Below are 19,144 nucleotides of genomic sequence, written 5' to 3' on the forward strand. Positions count from 1 at the left end.
GGTCACCACATCGGACAGCTCTCCTCTGCATTCCCTGGAACTCACCTATTCCTCCTGACATTTACCGGCATCTAACAAAGCTGCTGGCAGCCCACTTACTACTATGAAGGGAGTCAACCTGAGAACAAAGCCAACAGACACAAGTGCGGAGCCCAGAGAACCACCAAGAAATGAAGCCGGAGCCCTGATCAAAGTGTGCCTGAAACCAATCTCCTATGTGAATCACTCCACTTCTCCTATCAATTATCCAGTTTGAACTAGGTTCTCTGTCCCTTAGGACTCAAAGCATCCTAACTGATACACCCTCCTGCATGGCTCAATGAATCACCAAGCAAGGGAGTGTGCAGAGATATCACCTCTTCAGTGATTTAACTCAGACTTCAAGTTCCCTGGGAGTAGGAGCCCTCATTGGTCTTCGCCAGCCAGTATCTCAGGCTTAACAGAGTTTCTGGACTCAGGCCCTCAAAAAATACTTTTTTAAATAGGTAAATGGAATGAAACTGACCAAATCACCCAGAATATCACAGCCTTTTAAAGGCCTACTCCCCAGATGTACCTCGATCAGGGGAACATGAAGAGGGAGCTCACAGGATTGGGGGCCATCAGACAGGCCCGAGCTCAAATCATAGATCCAACTGAGCCTCAGTGTCCTGCCCTACAAAATGAGGTTGTTAATATCTACCTCCCCGGGCAAGGAGAGCCATGCAAAAATACCTGAAGTTGCATTCAAGAAATATGTATTTCCCTCCTTCGTTTAGATAACCCTGCCATATGGCTAACCTCACCATATGGTGAGTCCTGGTCTGGGGTTCAAAAAATAGGACCATCATATGTATACAATATGGGCCAAACCCCCGATTACCCAGCAGAGCCGCCTGGGAGGGTGAAGACAGGTAATGCATACCTTGAGCCTCCCATCCCTCAACATACACCCATTCCCTTCCAGAGAGGGATCCTGGGCAGAGGGCATAGATCAACGAGGCCTCTGGCTGTGATGCTTCCTCTTTGTCTGCTGGTTGCTTCCTGGCAGAGGCAAGGAACTGGAGCAATCAGCAGCCCCACAATCATAGCCCCAGGGGCTGCTGGTCCAACCCTTTACAGGGGAGGCGAAGCTCAGCTAGACAGTCAGCTTCAGGAAGGCGGGAACCTTGCCTCATTCACCAGTACACCCCCAGCACCCAGTAAAAGAGTTCCTGAGCGCCTGAATGAAAAGAGTGAATGGATGTACAGGGAGTGATGAAATCAGGATTCTCAGAATAGAATGGTAGTGAAACCCTGTTAGTGCACACACTGCTGGTTATGTAGCAGGCAAACCCCAGCCCAGAAACGAGAGTGGACTTCCGAGGCTGGCACACGGGGACTGAACTCTGGCCGAGGATTTCAGTGCCTTGGTCTGAGCCACAGGTTCTTTCTCAGACAAGTACCATTATCAAGCTTAAATAAGATTTTTTTTATTTTTAGTGCAGCTACAAACAGGGAGAAAAGGTTGACAAAATATATACCCAGATATTAATAACAATTAGCCTTCAGTGCTAAGAGTATGGGAGGGCATTTATTTTTCCCTTTTGTGTGCATTTTTGGATCTTCTATAATGAGCATAAATGGACTGTCTAGTAAAAATAAAATGAAATTAAAAGTGGGGACATGCCGATGTCAGTGTCTAGCCCAGCCCCTAGGACATAAAGTGGGGACCCAGCAAAGACTCTCTTTCTACGAATGCCCTCCAGACGTTTGGAAATGGCTTTCATAGATCTCTTATTTCCTGTTAAATATTTCAGCTAATGTCATCCTCACAGGACTTGATTTCAAGGCTCTCTTTTATCCCTCCTCTCTGCAAAGGCTCCATCTGTTAAAACCCCACTCGGGGTATTGTATAAGCACGCTCCCGTTTGCTCATTCAGCTGTTAATTCATTCACTGAGTAAACACTGGTTAAAAATCTACCCTATTGGACATCCTTGCTTTTGCTTTACCCACACCTCCCTCCATGCACAAAGGGTTCCCAGACTTTCCTGGGAAACACCCACCTCCCCTCACCTTCATCCTTGTGCTCTGGGAGGTGCAGACCCTACCCCAGGATGGCCAATCAAAGCATCACCTTTGCCTATGACAGGGATTGGTCGGGGGATGGGCATGTGACTCAGATAAGACCAATCAGAAACATGGAGACTCAATTCTAAGACTTTGCTTGAACTGTTGGGAAAGTGGCCTTTTTTTTTTTTTTTTTTTGGCTCCTGCTAAAAGTGTTGATAGCCATCTTGCCACCACAGCCCAAAAAGAAATGGCAGGTGATGCCGAGGGATAGAGAAACGCTGTGTAAGCCTTCCCAACACTGTTTAAACCACGCTTGGATTTATATCCCTGGACTTTTCAATGGCATAAAGCTCCCTTCTGTGGAAGGCAGTTCAAGTTGGGTTTCTCCATGGAGGTCAAAAGAATCCTGGCAATGACCTCAGAAGGACATATGCTGCACGCTGGCTAGGCACAGAGGAAGAGATGACCCACACCGTCTTTCCTGGCACTCAGCCTGCTGTGGAGACAGCTACAAACAGCTACAATTATTTAAAGCCAGTAAGATAACTGCTTTAACTAAATACTACACGGAACAAGAGGAGCGTCGCGTGGGGGGAGCCAGGAAAGGCCTCACACAGAAACAGCAGTGAAACTTACTCCGCATCCGCACTCAGGCAGAGGAGACAGAATTACTATCTGGGGAGTTAGGAGAACACTGCTGATACACATCTAGCTCCCAGAAAGCTAAAACCACTGCCTCCCACACCACACAGGGGCACTGATACTTAAAGTACTCAAGGGCACTCTGTGAATGAGCCCACAACACAGCCTCTTGAGAGACCGCAAAGTGCCAGTGTCAAACAGCCCTCACTGGCAAGAGTTTCATCTGAATGGTACCGACGATGTCACACTCGGAAACAATACTCAGGGCAGTTTTTGTGATTTCAATGCTACCGACTTTTCACTCCAGTCCTCTTGCCCATTTGGATTACAGCTGATCAAATTGCAGCGTCAGAACAACAGCCCTCCGGAGATGAATAACCTGTTACTGCATTTGTTACCAAATGATAAGGAAGAGGGAAGAGAGCAGGCGTCTGGTTCCATCAAAGGCTTGGTGATGGGTTGGAAACGGGCCTGCCTGCAGGGAAGAACAGGAAAAGCACCCCTGGGAACGAACATTTCGCTCAGGAAGGCCGTGAAGGTGGCCTTTTTCAGGGAGCAAAGCTAGAGTTCTTCAGCCGTCTGATGATGCGTACACAAAAGAGTTGGGAAGACAATAATGAGTCAGAAAAGGTCACCGCAGGACAAAATCTCTTAGCCTTTGCTGTTTCTCAACACATCAGCGATTCATTTGGTCCACAAACACAGCTCCAGCTTTCTAGAGCAACAGCCTTACAGATGGGAAATTAATACTGACAGAACACTTGCTTGTGGTCTCAAGACAGGGGCCAGGGACTAATGGCAGGACAGAGAAAGGCTCGAGAGCCCTTCCAGATAACCTGGATTTCTGAGAAGCAGCTGGGTCACCTCTGCTCTAAAACAGCTGAAAGACTTCTGGGACTCTCTCTCCTGCTGCTGCACGCCACGTGACTTTGCACAAAGACGTCTCCTCCCCTCTCCTGCAAATGTGACTTCCGTGGACACGTTCACTGGACAACTTCTAGGGTCCAAGCAGAGCCTACCAATGGGGAGACCCACAGTGTAGGGGTGCGAGAGGACTGAGCCAGAAACAATGCGGAAGTGCCTGGTGCTCAGCATGTGCTCAATAAACCCCGGGGGTCAGCAACCACACGGAGATCTGCCAGTCTCCTCTGAAAAGGAGAGGGGCTTTCGTGTTGAAAACTCCCGAAGTGAAGTTTTCTGTTAACCAGTTTATTTTTAACAGAAAGGATACTATATGCTTATGCTTTAAAATTCAAAAAAGTATGGAAAACATACAAGGAGACATCTTCTACACTGTAGACCCCAATTGCCTAAGCATTCCCTCCACGAGGTAAGTGGTATTCCCTACAACCACCTTCTTTCTTGGTGTCGGCCAGCAACAGTCTATGCATAATCAAGCACATGATGTGTGTGGGTGGCTGTGCAGACCTACTTCTACCTCCCACTTTTCCCCACGCATGGGAACATACCACCTATACTCTTCTGCACGTTGTCTTTTTTTTTTTTTTAACTTAAGCATATACCCTGCAGATCACCCCTTCTTAGTAAAATGACCTACTATTTTAAACAATGGCCCAGTATTCCACTCTAAGAATATACCATAATCAACTCAATCGGTCTCCTACAACAATACATTTCAGCTGCTTCCAGGGTCTTGCTGTTACAAACAATGCTGAAATGAAGACACATTACATACATCTTCACATAGACCATGTGTGACTATAAGAAAGATAGGCTTTATAAGATAAGATCTTTGAAGAAGAATTTAGGGCCATGCAGTTAGAAATAGCATAGGACCAAACTGCCCTTCAAAGACCCTGAGCTCAGGGGAGTCTGGGTGGCTCAGTCGGTTGCATGTTCCACTCTTGATTTCCGCTCCGGTCATGATCGCAGGGTCGTGGGATTGAGCCCCACATGGGGATCCACACTCCCCAGGGAGTCTGCTTGGGGATTCTCTCCCTCTCCCCCGCCCTCCCTGCTGCTCGCCCATGCTGTTCTCTCTCTAAAATTAGTAAATCTTTTAAAAAAAATCCCAAAGATGCTGTACTCATTTTCACTGTCACCCATAGTGTGAAATGTATGTCACTTTCCCCACCCACATTCACAAAATGTTGCTTTGTTTTTTAATTTTTTTAAAAAATTTTATTTATTTGAGAGAGACAGAACGAACAGGGAGAGGGACAGTGGGAGAAGGAGAGGAAGAAGCAGACTCCACACTGAACAGGGAGCCTGATGTGGGGCTAGATCCCAGCACCCCAGGATCATGACTTGAGCCAAAGGCAGACGCTTAACTGACCAAGCCATCCAGGCGCCCTGTTCCATTTTTTTTTTAAACACAAGGGATGAAAGGGGGCCAGAGCTCCACTCTTGTCCCACTATCTCTCTGTGCCCCTGTGATATCAAACATGACATTATGACTTCCCGTAAGTTCATGCACAAGCCGGAAATCACAGGTTAAAAACAGAATGTGCATCAGAACCACTAGTGTCCTGAAGCCGGCTCACACCAACTCAAGACAGCTGAGTGGGCACCTCTCCCAATTCTGGGTTCAGGGACGGCAGATGGGTAGCTTGCATGGGAAGTGTTTATACCACAGAAATCAGCAAATGCTACAAAGCAAGGGTTCTTCCCCTCTACCCCAGGGAGACCTTGGTCAAACGTACCAGCACATCAGCGCAAACTACAGTGGAAATGAGCCTCTGCCATCTCTCTTTGACTATTTCTTCCCTTAGTAAGGCCACAGATTCTTGTGACTTGGTCACAGATTCTTGGAACCTAAGGACTGGAGGAGATGTGAAGGGACATCACATCACTGTGACATCTTTGGTTTTCTTCGCTGTGTCTTGGGATACTGCCTCCCCCTGGCCCGTCTGTTGAGACATAAGCAATCTCATCTCATTTTCTCTTCTTTATTTCTTTACCATTCTTGTGCATTCCCATCTCCTTCTGGTTAGTGCTTATTTTGGAGGATACTCTCTGGGACAGTAATGGCACACGCAGACTCTAGACTACATGAGGAGCCCCGGGGTCAAATCCCAGCCCCACCCTTACCCGCCGACCTTGGGCAAGGGCACAAACCACCACGCCCTAGCTTCCTCATCCATAAAATACACATGATACTGCTCGTGCCTTCCTTCTCACTTCCTTCTAAGGATTAAATAAGTTCATGTACGTACACAGCATAGCGCCCAGCACACACTAAGGACTTAATAAATGTCAACTAATACCACTGTCTCCCAGCTCACTAATTACTTCTTTGGCTGTGTCTAATGTGTCAGTTAATCCTTCGCTGGATTTTAATTTGGATGACCGTTTTTCATTTGAATTTGGCCACCCTTCAAATCAACCTATTCTTTTTCATCTTTCTTTACGTTTTCCTTAATATCATCTTCAGTCATTCATTATTTTAAGTATGCCATTTTATAGTCTCTTTTAGATTGTTCTATTACTTCTGGCTTGAAGCAGTTCATTTCTTGGATAGCTCGTATTATTTACCTGTGAACTCATCCCCAGAAGCTCTTTCTTTCTGTGGGAGTCCTGTTAGGTCTCGCTTTTGCTGAATATCCTTATGGGGTGATTTTGTGTTTGCACTGGGAATTTCCAGGGCACTGAACCAGCTTTTCTTTCCTTTTCTTTTTTTTTTTTTAAGATTTATTTATTTGACAGACAGAGATCACAAGCAGGCAGAGAGGCAGGCGGGGGGGGGGGGGCGGGGAGCAGTCTCCCCGCCGAGCAGAGAGCCCAACTCGGAACCCGATCCCAAGACCCTGAGATCATGACCTGAGCCGAAGGCAGAGGCCCAACCCACTGAGCCACCCAGGCACCCTTCAGCTTTTATGTTCATTTTTCAGCTGGGGAGGTCTCATAATCTCATACACAGTAACAATGCAGATTCCACAACTACATACGGTTTTTAATCTCCTGCTGACACTTTTCCACTCAAGGCAAGCTTCCTCTCTATTTTGCCGAGCAGTGGAGTTTTTCTAGCTTCTCTCCATGAAGAAGTGTGACAGTTATGGTTTCCAGGGCTCAATTCCACCTTGGGCCCGAGTTTCATTTTAGACCCACTGTGGCATTAAAATTGGAACACCCAGACTCTATGGCCTTTTCCTGGTACAAAAGCCCCACAGGCAGTCATGGCTTCAGCCCACATAACCATTTGGCTTAATTTTCTCTCTCCGTTTCTTGCACTTGCAGACTTCGCTTTCTGATGAGCTCCCCTAGATGCAAATCTTCTATTTCAGCCCACTCTGCGTTCATATCAGAACAGACGCACAAATCAGTGCAGTCTGCCACAATGGCAGAATGTTCAGGTCTCCAGGTCTAATAGAACAACCTACCCCGGGCTTGAGCTCTGTCCACATCACAACGGCAGCTTACTCAAGGGTTAGCTTCCAAAGTCAGCACGGATATGAAAACTGAAAGGAGTCAAAATTCTCCTGGACAATCGCACAGTAAGATCTCACAATGCAGACTGACAAGCCCTCTCCCAACACAGGTCCAACACAGGCGGTGTTCCTTCAGCACTGGATTTGGTTTCCTAGGTTGAACACCCAAAGAAAGCTGGCTTGGATTTCAGAGCTGGGTTGTAGGATAATTAAAATCTATAAATAAAAGAAATACCCTTGGTGGCACAAGATGCTCACACTCTAAAAAGCCATCGGAACAAAGAGTGACAGAAGGAACAGCAGATCTGTCTCTCATTCACACTCACTCCAAGAGAGACGCCTGTTGGGAGGAATGACAGGATCACCCACGCTATTCAAAGTGTTATTTTTATCTGTACTTTGTTTTTGTTGAATAAGTATATTTGGATCTAGATAAGTCTGAAGCAGGAATCCGTGCTAGGATGGATATAGGACTTCGGTAGGTCAGAATAGTGGTTAGCCCTGGGGCAGCACTAACTGTGAAGGGGCGTGAGAGAATGTTCTGGAAGGATGGAAATACCGAATGCCCTATCTGGGTGGGGACAAGATGGGTGGTATAGTAAGAATTCATCAAGGGGCCCCTGCCTGGCTCAGTTTGTGGAGCACGCGACTCTTGATCTTGGGTTTGTTAAGTCCAAGCCCCATGCTGGATATAGAGATTACTTAAAAATAAAAATCTTTAAAAAAAAAAAAAAAGATTTGTGCATTTTACAATAAGTTATACCTCCATGAACATAAAAGTTACAAGCGTACAAGAGAGATTGATGCAAAGCATCCTGCTGCCTGATCTCTGATCTACAGCTCATGCTCTCCAGAGGCAAGCCAGCCAAGCGCAGGGCGGTGAGCAGACCAGGAAGACGAGGGGCCAAAGAGGCAGAAAACGGAAGAGCCGGTGGGGGTAGAAGGTACCAAGCTTCTCCAGGCTGGTTTTCCATGAGAGCCTCCCAGCAGTTAAGAGCCCTGGCTCTCCACCCAGATTGCTCAGATGTGAATATGTCTCTACCCCTGTTTGTGTCCTCGGCAGACTCCTATGCTGAAGCCCAAGCTCCAGCGGGATGGTGTTAGGAGGTAGAGCTTTCAGGAGTGATTAGGTCCCAAAGACGGAGCCTCGTGAATGGGAGTTGCACCCTTGATGACAGAGCCTCCAGACAGCTCCCTCACCCTTTCTGCCGCATGAGGTGATCGTGAAAAAACGGCCACCTGGGAACGAGGAAGAGGGCCCCACCAGACACCGCCTCTGCCAGCACCTTGATCTTGGTCTTGTCGGCCTCTAGAACTGTGAGAATCAATTTTCTACTGTTCAGTGCCCCCTAGTCTGTTATTGTTATAACAGCCCAGATGGACTGAGAAACCCCTTGCATTTGGAGTGAACTTGGGCAAGTTACTTCTTTTCTTTGAACCTCAACTCTCTCTTGAAATTTAAACAAGGTAATTCAGACAAAGCTCCTGGCATGAGATCAGCTCTTCAACAGTGCTCAATAAGTATCAGCGATTATTACTGTTACTGGTCACAGGAGGCGGAGAATGTCTCCTGCCCTCCAAGGTTCTCATGGAAATCAATGATTTAACCTGATAACCTGGTAGTTTCTCTAAGTATACGTACGGTAAAATGAAAGCACATGGATTCTAATTTCAACGGAAACAGGAGGTTGTTTCTACTGAACTGAAATCCATGTCCTGGCCTGATATTACCATCCACTTTCATTTTTCTTCACAGTGTAGTGGTGAAGAATACAGGCTCTGAGGCAGACGGCCATGGTCAAATCCACCGTTACTTACCAACTTGGTAACCTTGAACGAATAACTCAAACTCCAGGCCGCAGTTTCTTCTCCTGTAAAACAGAAGTATAGCAAGGGTTAAGCAAATAACAACAGACCTGAGCACATGGTAAGCCCCCAGGAAATGCTAGCCACTACGAGTCTTCCCATATCAGAGAGAAGGTCTGGGAATAACAACTCCAAATTCCATTTCTTCAGACCATTAAAGTTTACAGAGCATGTTTCTCAAACATCCTTCTCATTTAACATTCAAAGTAGTTTTATGTATTACAAATAAAGAAGTGGAGATTAAAAAAAAGAAAAATGGAGATTCAGAGAAATTAAGTAACTTGCTCATAGTTGCATAGCTGAGTAAAGAGCAAAGACCCAAACCGAAATCCTATGACTGACAGTGTGGCTGGACTGTGGGTCCTAGGGACCAAGAGTGGGGCCAGGCTGTCCTTCCAAATTCAAAATTCTAAGATAAAGGACGCTAGAACTCTGAGTTACAACAGCATACCTTGGTCCCAGCCCAACTTGAGTTTGATCTGGTCTGAATCATTCTATCCCTGAATCACTTCCTGTTTTAGGTTTCTTCTTGGCTGAGAAAGGAAAATAAATATGTACAGCACCCCATGCTTGTCACCCTCAACATCTCTTACAGCAGCAGAAACTTATGAATCAAAGGGCGTTTTCATAAAAACATAGTTAACCAACGTCCCATGGAGCACAGTCACCAGCACGAGCGTGAAGATGAGAGCAACGTCCATGGCATCTAGATGTCCTCATTATCGTGTGGAAGAGAACCGGAATGCCTTTTTTTGGCCTTTATTTTGATTACAACTTTAGCTGCCTTAATGTGTTCTCTGTGCTTTTCACTGGGTACTGAACCACAGGAAACCACTCCACTGGCCGCGTTTTATTCACAGAAGGTTTGGGGGCAGAGCCTGATTGTGGCAGGAGGACGACCCTGTGGGCTGATCATGTCAACCCCTTGTGCCCCCCGCCCCCCATCTCTCCTCTGGTTTCCCTGCACGGGTTTTCTTATTTCTGTTCCAGTTCTGTGTGAATGGTTTAAAATTCCATTAAAAAATTTTTTAAAAAATATTTTTAAGTAGTTTCTACACCCAATGTGTGGCTCAAACTCACAACCTTGAGATCAAGAGTAACACACTCTGGACGCCTGGGTGGCTCAGCGCGTTGGGCCGCTGCCTTCGACTCAGGTCATGATCCCAGGGTCCTGGGATCGAGTCCCACATAGGGCTCCTTGCTCAGCAGGGAGCCTGCCTCTCTGTCCGCCTCTGCCTGCCTCTCTGCCTGCTTGCGTGCTTTCTCTCTCTCTCTCTCTCTCTGACAAATAAATAAAATCTTTAAAAAAAAAAAAAAAAAAGTAACACACTCTACCGACTGAGCCAGCCAGATGCCCCTAAAATGCCCTTTTAAATCATGACCACAGAACTGCTTGGTGTCCAAAGAAAGGGAATTTAAGAACCATCTAAGCATACTTATAAGCTCTATCCTTGAGTATGTGCAACACATGTCCCATGCCCTGTAGGGAAGTGTGTGCACACTACACACACACACACACACACACATGCACACACACACACCACAACTACAGTTCTCTGGACCCCTCTCCCAATGTCTTCCAAGTACATAAAAAATTTTATTTCTGTCTTTCAAATGTTTTGACCGGGTTTACAAAGTACAGAATGGAAGCTAGTTGTTTTCTTGGGGGAAATTGTTAGGGCCTTGGGAAAAAGGATCTCAAAAGCAGAAAAAGGGCACTAACTTTCAGAAAATCCTTTCTTTTTGTTTGTTTGTTTTAAGAAGACAAAGAGTAAGCTGACCATAGCATCACCTAGAGATAAACCCAGGAGACAGCAAGTAGCTCCCTCAGAAGGAAAGTGTCAAGGGTGACTTGTTTTCACTTCCATGATAGGGACTATGGCTCTAGAAACCAGATCTAATCTTGTCTCCTCTTTAGACTCACACATGGGCTCCAGCCCCTTCTCAGTCCCTCAGAGCTGTGTGACTTTGAGTAAGGCAGTGTAACCCTCTGAGCTCCCATAGCATCTGCTGTAAAGTAAGAACTCTCATTCTTTCAAGAACTATCTACGGAGCCCCTGTGATGTGCCAAGCATGTGGCCGTGGAGATAGTTCCAGGAGTTAAACCATCTCAGCCAGCCAGGAGCTCTTGTGGATTAGTGGACCAATGACAGGCAGACAACCAATTAGAGCAGAGTATGAGAAAGTACACAACAGTGATGAGGACGGTGTTAGGCAATCACAGAAATGGGTATTTAATTAACTCAGCGAGGGATGGCAAGCGGGGACTATGAGAAAGGCTTCTCCAAGGAGGTGGTATCTAAGCTGAAAACAAAAAGACAAGTTAGAATTTGCCCAGCCCAGGCAGGAGGGGATCCAAGCAGAATCGAAAGCACATGCAAAGGCCTGCAGGCTACGTGGTCAAGCACAGGCAGTGGGAAGAGAGATGTAGGATATCAGACCTGGTTATGTAAGCAGGTGGGCTTGCCAGGGTATCCTGCCTTTGGCCTTAAGGGCTGTTTCTATGGTCTTCTGAGAGCCCGGGTCCTCTTCCTGCCCTGACAGCCCTTTAATCAGCATGCAGAAGCCTCTGGGTCCATTCTAGGGCATCAGGGAAGTCCCAGCCATCCCACGTGGGCCCTCCTCCTTCCTCTTTCTTTTCCCCTGAGGAGTGGCTGGGCAGAGTGACTCAAAGAGGGAGCTGTCTCTTCTCCTTGTCTTTTGTTTCTAAAAAAAACCACGCAGAGCTCACACAGACAGTCTGCGTTCCCACCAACCCCCTTCTCCCACCCAGCCCCTGGCCTAGCTGAAGAAATGCTGGGACCCCCTGTGTCCCGCTCTGCCTCCTCCAGGACACTGGAAGCTATCTGAGGGCTGACACGGAGTTTGGTCATCCTATTGTGCCCAGCACCTGGGAATTCTGCCTGACACATAACAGGTCCCCGAAGATGCCTACAGAACTGAACAGATTTCCTCTCTCTGCAAAAGAGCCCATATCCAGATGCCCCCACTACCCGCCCCCCTCCAGCATCTCTGAGCCCAGGGTGGAGACCTGAAGACCCAGAGCAGCCCCCTCAATGCTTCTCCCCCATGACTCTACAGGCGACACCAGGGTCCCAGAGTCATCCCACCTGGACAAGGACGATCCCCTGGTGACACAGCGAAGAACCCCAGGCCCAAAGGAGTGATTGAGTTGCCCCAGTTCTCTTGGCAGACTCACCACAACGCTTTCCAAAGGACACAACATTCTTAACTGGAAGGCTCTACCAGAAAACTGGTTTATTTTCAGGGATCGTGCTTAACATGGATGGAACTAATGGAAGCTTGTGTTGTTTCTCTCCACCAGTTACATCACACGATTCCCGGGGCTTTCGGAGCAGGATGAAAAGTTCCCACTGAAGCAAATCGATCTGTGAAGATGACCGTGAATCCTTTTAGGGACTTTTTAGGGACTGGATATGTTTCTGATTATGGATCATTTTTTAGGTTAACTCTCGGTGATGTGATCTCAGGCTCTAACCATTTTTAAAGAAAAGCTGAACTCCCCACACCACTTAATTCCTTCATGTTTTTTCTTTTTTAATGTTTTGATGTTAAACAACTTGACTATGACATCAAAGACGACGTTTAAAGAAGCCATTTGGACCTATAATCCCTCCACCAGAAGAATTCCTCATAATTCTCTGTGCCCTCTTAAACTCTTTATTCACAGACCTGTACTCTGTGCCTACGTATGTATTTCATTAAAAGGAATTACCTCTAGCGTAGAAGTCACCTAACGTCTTTGGTTGTTTTTTTTTAAGTAACAGATTAACTTGCCTAAGGTTTTTTGTTGTTTGTGTTTTTTAAGTAAAAACACAAATCAAAAAACAACACCTTAGGCAAGTCACTGGCAAGATCCACGCCCCGGAGCACATCCCAGCAACAGATTAAGCATTGCGGGCCATTCTGGGTCTGAGACGTTTCCGGCCACATTTTCTGGCCGGTGTCATTCAGCTGTGATGCTGACACTTCCCACATTCCAGTTCGTAGGAAACAAAGGAAAACAGGTGTTTTTTTTATTCCACCTGGTGTAGCAATGACGGCTGGCTGCTGAAGAGTTTACGTCAGTATTTCCCTGTCGGTGAAAAAACATCTCCCAGAGCCCAACACAGACACCCTCACCCCTGGCTTAGCCAGAGCTCGCGGGAGTCGGATGAAAGTTGTTTTTAAAAATCCTGCCCCTGGCTCCCAACCCTGTCCACGCCAAGTCTCTCTAGGGAGGACACCCCAGCACCTCGGTGACTCTCGGCCTCCCCAGGCGACTCACCAAACGAGCAGGACCAGCTGGAATAACTCATTAGCCGAAGGAAACCCACGGGAAAGCTTATCTGGAAGTGAAGCACTCCTCGTAATTAAATAAAATACAGACGTAAAAGTACCTAACGGTGCCTGTGACCCAGAGGATACCTAATAAATGTTAATTAAGCACACAAAAATAACTGAAATAATTACTCTTCCTCCTGAGTGAATTCATCTTGTAATTTGATTGGCTTGTTTATCACTTGCTGGTTTTTTTTTTTTCCTTAGCCATGATTCATTCTATCCCTGGTAATAAAATCATAAACTTATACCCATAATCCTGTTCAATTATAAGAGCTCTGTAATATTTCCAACAACCCTTAATCACTTATTTAATAAAACTTCCCCTCAGAACAGTGGCTAATCTATACCAAACGCTCTGCTAATGTTAGCTATTTATAAGAATTATTATTATTCAGAATTCCTGATAAATCTTCCAAAGCACGTTGAAACTCCTCTTACAGTCTTCAAAGGACTTGACGATAACAGAAAAAAAATATATTAGGGCGATATTTTACAAACTTAGGAAAACAGACTTCAAAGCAAATCAGTGCTTTTTGTAATTTTGTCAAGAAAAAAACTGTGATCACTGAACAGGTGCCTGGTTGATCAACCCAGAGAAAGTAGCCCAGAGAAAGCTCCGCGCTAAAGCTCCGCAGTTTCCATAGTTACTGGGAAATGCTAACACTGCGGTGAGTTACAGTCTCTCGATCCTGCCTGCCTCCTGAGAGAGGAAGGTAAGATTCTCCCACAGATTCACATTACCCCTCAGTTCTGAGAAACCACAGGTCTTTTCTAAAAAAGAGATCTAGGAGAGGGAGAAGCAGGCTCTCTGCTGAGCATGGAGCCCTATGTGGGGCCTGATCTGCTTGTGCTCTCTTGTTCTCCCTGTCAAGTAAATAGAAAAAAAATCTTTTAAAAAATAAAAAAAATTAAAAAAAGAAGAAAAAATATAATTGCTTAATCCAAACCACGAGCTTTTATTATGAAAACTTCCAAACCTCTGGCTTGCCCCGCTCGGCTGGGATGCCGGTCCTCATCCTCCATACGTTGTGCCAAGCACGGGAGACATCAACAGCTGTGCCTGGGGATTTGCTGTACCCAGGCCAGGATTCTCACAATTCAGGAGTCCCTCCTATTGCTTGTACCTGAGCTCACTGTATTTGGCCCTCCCTGTGCTTCCACCTCCAGACGTCTGCTGTGTCAAGTTTTAAACCAGCTGGACTTAAAACATACATCCCAAAAGAATCATGATGGGAGGGATGCCTGGGTGGCTCAGTTGGTTGGACGACTGCCTTCAGCTCAGGTCATGATCCCGGAGTCCCGAGATGGAGTCCCGCATCGGGCTCCCAGCTCCACGGGGAGTCTGCTTCTCTCTCTGACCTTCTCCTCACTCATGCTCGCTCTCACTGTCTCTCTCTCAAATAAATAAATAAAATCTTTAAAAAAAAAAAAAAAGAATCATGATGGGCACTGCTTTATATGCATGTTATATGTCAGGAAGAAGTACTGCGGTCTGAATGTGGGTTTTTCCCCCAGATTCACACACTGGAATCCTAACATCCCATGTGACAGCATTAGAAGGTGGGGCCTTGGATCACCTGGGTGGCTCAGTCACTAAGCGTCTGCCTTTGGCTCAGGTCATGATTCCAGAGTCCTGGGATCGAGCCCCGCATCGGGCTCCCTGCTTGGCATGAAGCCTGCTTCTCCTCTGTCAAATAAATAAATAAAATCTTAAAAAAAAAAAAAAAAAAAAAAGAGGAAGATGGGGCCTTGGGAGGCCTCAGTGGCTCCATCAATTAAGCATCTGTCTTCAGCTCATGTCATGATCCTGGGGTCCTAGGACTGAACCCCACATCAGGCCTTGCTCAGCTGGGAGTCTGCTTCTCCCTCTCCCTCTGCCCCTCCCCCTGCTTGTGGGTGCTAACTCTTTTGCTCTGGCTCTTTCTCTCTCAAATAAATAAAGAAAATCTTAAAAAAAAAAAAAAAGGCGGGGGGAGGTGAGGCCTTTAAGAAATGGTTGGATCACAAAGGGCGAACCCTCAAGGATGGGACAAGTGGCCTTATATGAAAGAGGCCCCAGAGACCTCCCTCACCCCACCTGATGATACATGAGACGACTGTGACCCAGAAGCGGGCCCTCACCTGACTGTCACAGGTCAGGCAGCTTCACAGGGGCAAGAGAGATGGAGAGGACAACAGAGATGCCTCCCTCCGAGCCCTCACCCTCGGGGGAGCGTGCACCCTGGCGCCTGCAACAGCACGTGACGAGGGCTCTGACAGAGGCAGCCACGGGGTGATGAAGAACTCAAGCACCGGGTCACAGAGGCAGCGCCAGACACCTGGCCTGAATGAGAACCAGAAACACAGAGGTAACATCCCGGGACAACAGTGTTAGGGAAGCGCTGCCGTTCACATCGATCATTCCCTCAACTCTACCATCTGAACCCGAGACCCCATCCTACGCCATGTTTATAACCACCCAACGTTTGGCTCCTTTGGTAAGATCATAAGCACCTTGAAGGTGGCAGGCACTTGGGTTGGGAGCAGAAGTACTAATGTGGTTTCTCTACTCTTCAGTGTATATAGTACCACAGAGAGTTAGCCATTCCTATTTCCTGAACATGAAGACTTCCGGAACTCTCAATCTCTGTTACTACTCCTGTGGGTCAAGCACTGAATTTCTTGTGTGAGTTGGTGGCGGGAAGGCTTCATGCAAGTGATTCCAGTTTATCTTGGCTGATTTGTTTCTGTTGTTGGAAAAACTGCCATGTCTGGAGCCCCCACTGCCACAGAGGATCCCCAGAGAACACACTCCCGGACTCACAACCGTGTGCGCCATCTTCTGCCCGACCTTTCCAGAACCATAGAGCATCAAAGATGCAGCCTGGAAATAAAAGCATTTGGAGAAGCCATCCGCCATGCTGGAGTTTCTAAAGTATTCCTTGATCCCTTCAGAATACCCCCTTTCCTATGAGCCAGGGTCTCCCTGACCCTGCCAACCTGTATCATTATGACCTTGCCAAGTAGGCAGTCCAGAAAGGCAGCTAATGTACTGGGGAGAGATGTCCTTGAAACACACTCCCAGGTGCTTAATTTCCTCATTATAATTAGCGCTAACTGGCTATGGAAATTTTACATGACAACAGGACCTACGATCTTCAGCAGTACTGTGTTTATTTGCAAAACCAGACATAAGCCTCACCCCAAGAATGTACTTCAGATATTGAGGATTATAGAAGGTTCTGAACGCTTGTGCACACACACACACACGTGCACGAAGTTACATATACATCGACTTTCTACAATCCTAATACCACGGAACATACCAAACACTCCTAACTTCCAATGCACCTTCCCTACCCAGATGTGAACCCTACACATAATTTGGGATTCTTCTGAGAGAGCGTAACAGATTCTAGGGTCCACCACAAGTTTGCAAAAACTCTCCGGCTTTGCATGGTGGGGAAGGGAGGTTGCCTGGGCGGCTCCGTTGGTTAAACGTCCAACTCTTGATCTTGGCTCAGGTCTTGATCTCAGGGTTGTTGAGTTCAAGCCCTGTGCTGGGTGCCACACCCAGTGTGGAAGCCTACCTTACAAATAAATAAATAAATAAATATTCTCTAGCTTGGGTTACCACCAACCCCCCCCCAAAAGTAGCTTCATTTTACCTATTTAGTCATATTAGCCTCTGAAGGAATAAAGGCTTCACACACTGTCCCCCTGAAGTTGTCATCCTCTCTTGAAAGACCACGAAATGTCACGGGAGCATACAATCCTCCCAGCCCCAGGCCTGGGATCTGGGGACACATGGCTGTTACCCCAGGCATTTTCTGTCAAAGACAACAGTCAGCGATGGGACCTATTAATTACCATTTCCCTTGGCATCCCTTCTCCTAGAGCTACGGCCCATTTTCAGGATTACATTCTGCGAACAGGAGAGAAGACAAACATGGTGCCTCTACTTTCCCTCATCACAACCTCCCTGCTTACACGGCACCCATGACCCCCACCTTCCCATGATCTATCCCTCACATATGTAACAATGTTCTTAATGAAGCTGTAGTACTTGCAACCCTGCATCCAAGTGATGAATTCGGACAAATCTTTAACCTTAAGAAATCTCCAGTATTTTAGGGGAAGGGAAGAGACGACACAGGGTGCTTAACACGTTAGTAAATATTCAAAATAAATATTTTGGAGCCTTAACCAATCATCTCTTTGATAACCTTAATTATCACTGTATATAGTATCATAAGCGGTTGTGATTCTTTGTCGTTCCACAGGGCATTCGTTTAAGAAACGGAGGTGAAGCGGGACGCCTGAGTGGCTCAGTTGGTTAAGCTGCTGCCTCTGGCTCAGGTCATGATCCCAAGGTCCTGGGATCGAGTCCCACATGGGGCTCCTTGCTGGGCAGGGAACCTGCTTCTCTCGCTGCCTCTGCCTGCCTCTCTGCCTGTGTGTTCTCTCTCTCTCTCTCTCTCTCTCTCTCTCTCTCTCTCTGGCAAATAAATAAAATCTTGAAAAAAAAAAGAAAGAAAGTAAGAAAGAAACGGAGGTGAAGTGGAGGAGAGCAGGAGGAAGGAAAAGAACGTGCCAAACAGCCACAGCGCCGGACTTCACGGCATCGGCATCTCGGTTAAACCTGCGTGCGCCCTGCAGGCTAGCTCTGGCCCTTATCAAAGGAGAGAATGGAGGAGCCGCTGGCCCACAAAAGAGCAAGAGGAAGGCCACGTAGGCCACGTGCCTGAAATGCAGGTTATCAGCCACATGCTCTGTGTCACGATGGTTCGCCTTTAAAGACAGTATCACTGTTTACTCGAAAAAGTGACACTGATAAAGGCACAGAATATCCTCTCTGCGTATCCCTGCTTCTAGAGGTGCGGGGACGTGAAGACTAGAAGGACAGGAGCTGCCTGGGCTCAGACAGCAGGATCCGAGCGGAGCCACAGCAGCCACCCGGTTTCCCCACGGCTCACCACCCCGCGACAACGATGACGGTCACTTGGCCTCCTCCCATTTCCAACTCCTTCCCCTGCTTAACTGCTTCCCAGGTGCCGGCTCTGGGTCCCGGTGGACCGTTCAGAGGGCCTTCACTCCAGATGGGGGCCCCTGCTGGGTATGCCTCACCCCTGAGTCCCTGACTGATGCCATCCCTTAGTCGGCTAGCTCACTGCTGAGCTTTCAGTGACCCTTCGCCAAACGCTGTGTGTCCTGGACCTGGGCACAGCAGTGACACCTACATGGAAATAGTGATGAACAGAGAGACCGACCCATCCCAGTGTGTCAGGGAATTTTCCAGCTTTAGCAAGGCAAATCCCAAGTCCCAGGAAACCCCTCCGTGGCAAGTAAAGCCACGTATCTCTCATAGTAGATCCCCACAGGGTCAGAGAGCCTGCTCATGCTTTCTTCTTCCTAACCATGCTCGGCTGTACAGGCTGGGCCCAGAGCCCTCTCTGTCTCATGCAGAAAGTCCAACAGAACTTTCTACAGGGAAGCAGATGCTCTCTGTCTGCACAACCAGGGATGGCGGCACCAGCCACACACGGCTACTGAGAACCTGCACTCTGGCCGATGTACCTGAGGAACTGAGTTTTTCCATGTTCATTAATTTTAATTAGTTCAAACTTAACCCCTGTGGCTAGTGGCTACTGTTTCCAGCTCAGCTCCAGTCTTATGTACATGGACCTGGGGTCCATGGCTGCGCAGAGGAACGAGCTTTGGAGTCAGACAGGCCTTGGCCCCAATCCTGACTCCCTCATTTACAAACGTGCCACAACTTCTTGGGAAAACAGGTTTCTTCATCTGTAATCCTTACAAATTTACTAGGGAAAGGTGTTCAGAAGTGGCTGGCCCACTAAACTTCAAATTTCTTTAGAAGCAGCTAAACCAAAT

General features: G+C 47.2%; 1 protein-coding gene across 4 annotated transcripts in view; it reads right to left on the reverse strand.

Annotated features, from left to right (window-relative positions):
* Nucleotides 1-19,144, reverse strand: part of CYRIB (CYFIP related Rac1 interactor B) — a 144,771-nt gene that overhangs the window by 95,131 nt on the left and 30,496 nt on the right. The window contains exons 1-2 of one of the 4 annotated variants that reach the window (XM_032316823.1): nt 9,381-9,429; nt 8,882-8,934 (exon numbers count right to left, since the gene is read on the reverse strand). Coding sequence is in view for 1 of the 4 variants with exons in the window: in XM_032316816.1 (XP_032172707.1) it covers nt 8,882-8,934 (53 nt within the window). In the remaining 3 variants the exon portion in view is untranslated. Of the gene's footprint in view, nt 1-8,881; nt 8,935-9,380; nt 9,430-19,144 lie in introns of those variants that run through there. The other 3 variants (XM_032316819.1, XM_032316817.1, XM_032316816.1) reach the window with 3 other exon arrangements.

The sequence above is a fragment of the Mustela erminea genome, chromosome 16 (assembly GCF_009829155.1).
Source record: "Mustela erminea isolate mMusErm1 chromosome 16, mMusErm1.Pri, whole genome shotgun sequence".
Lineage (NCBI taxonomy): Eukaryota > Metazoa > Chordata > Mammalia > Carnivora > Mustelidae > Mustela > Mustela erminea.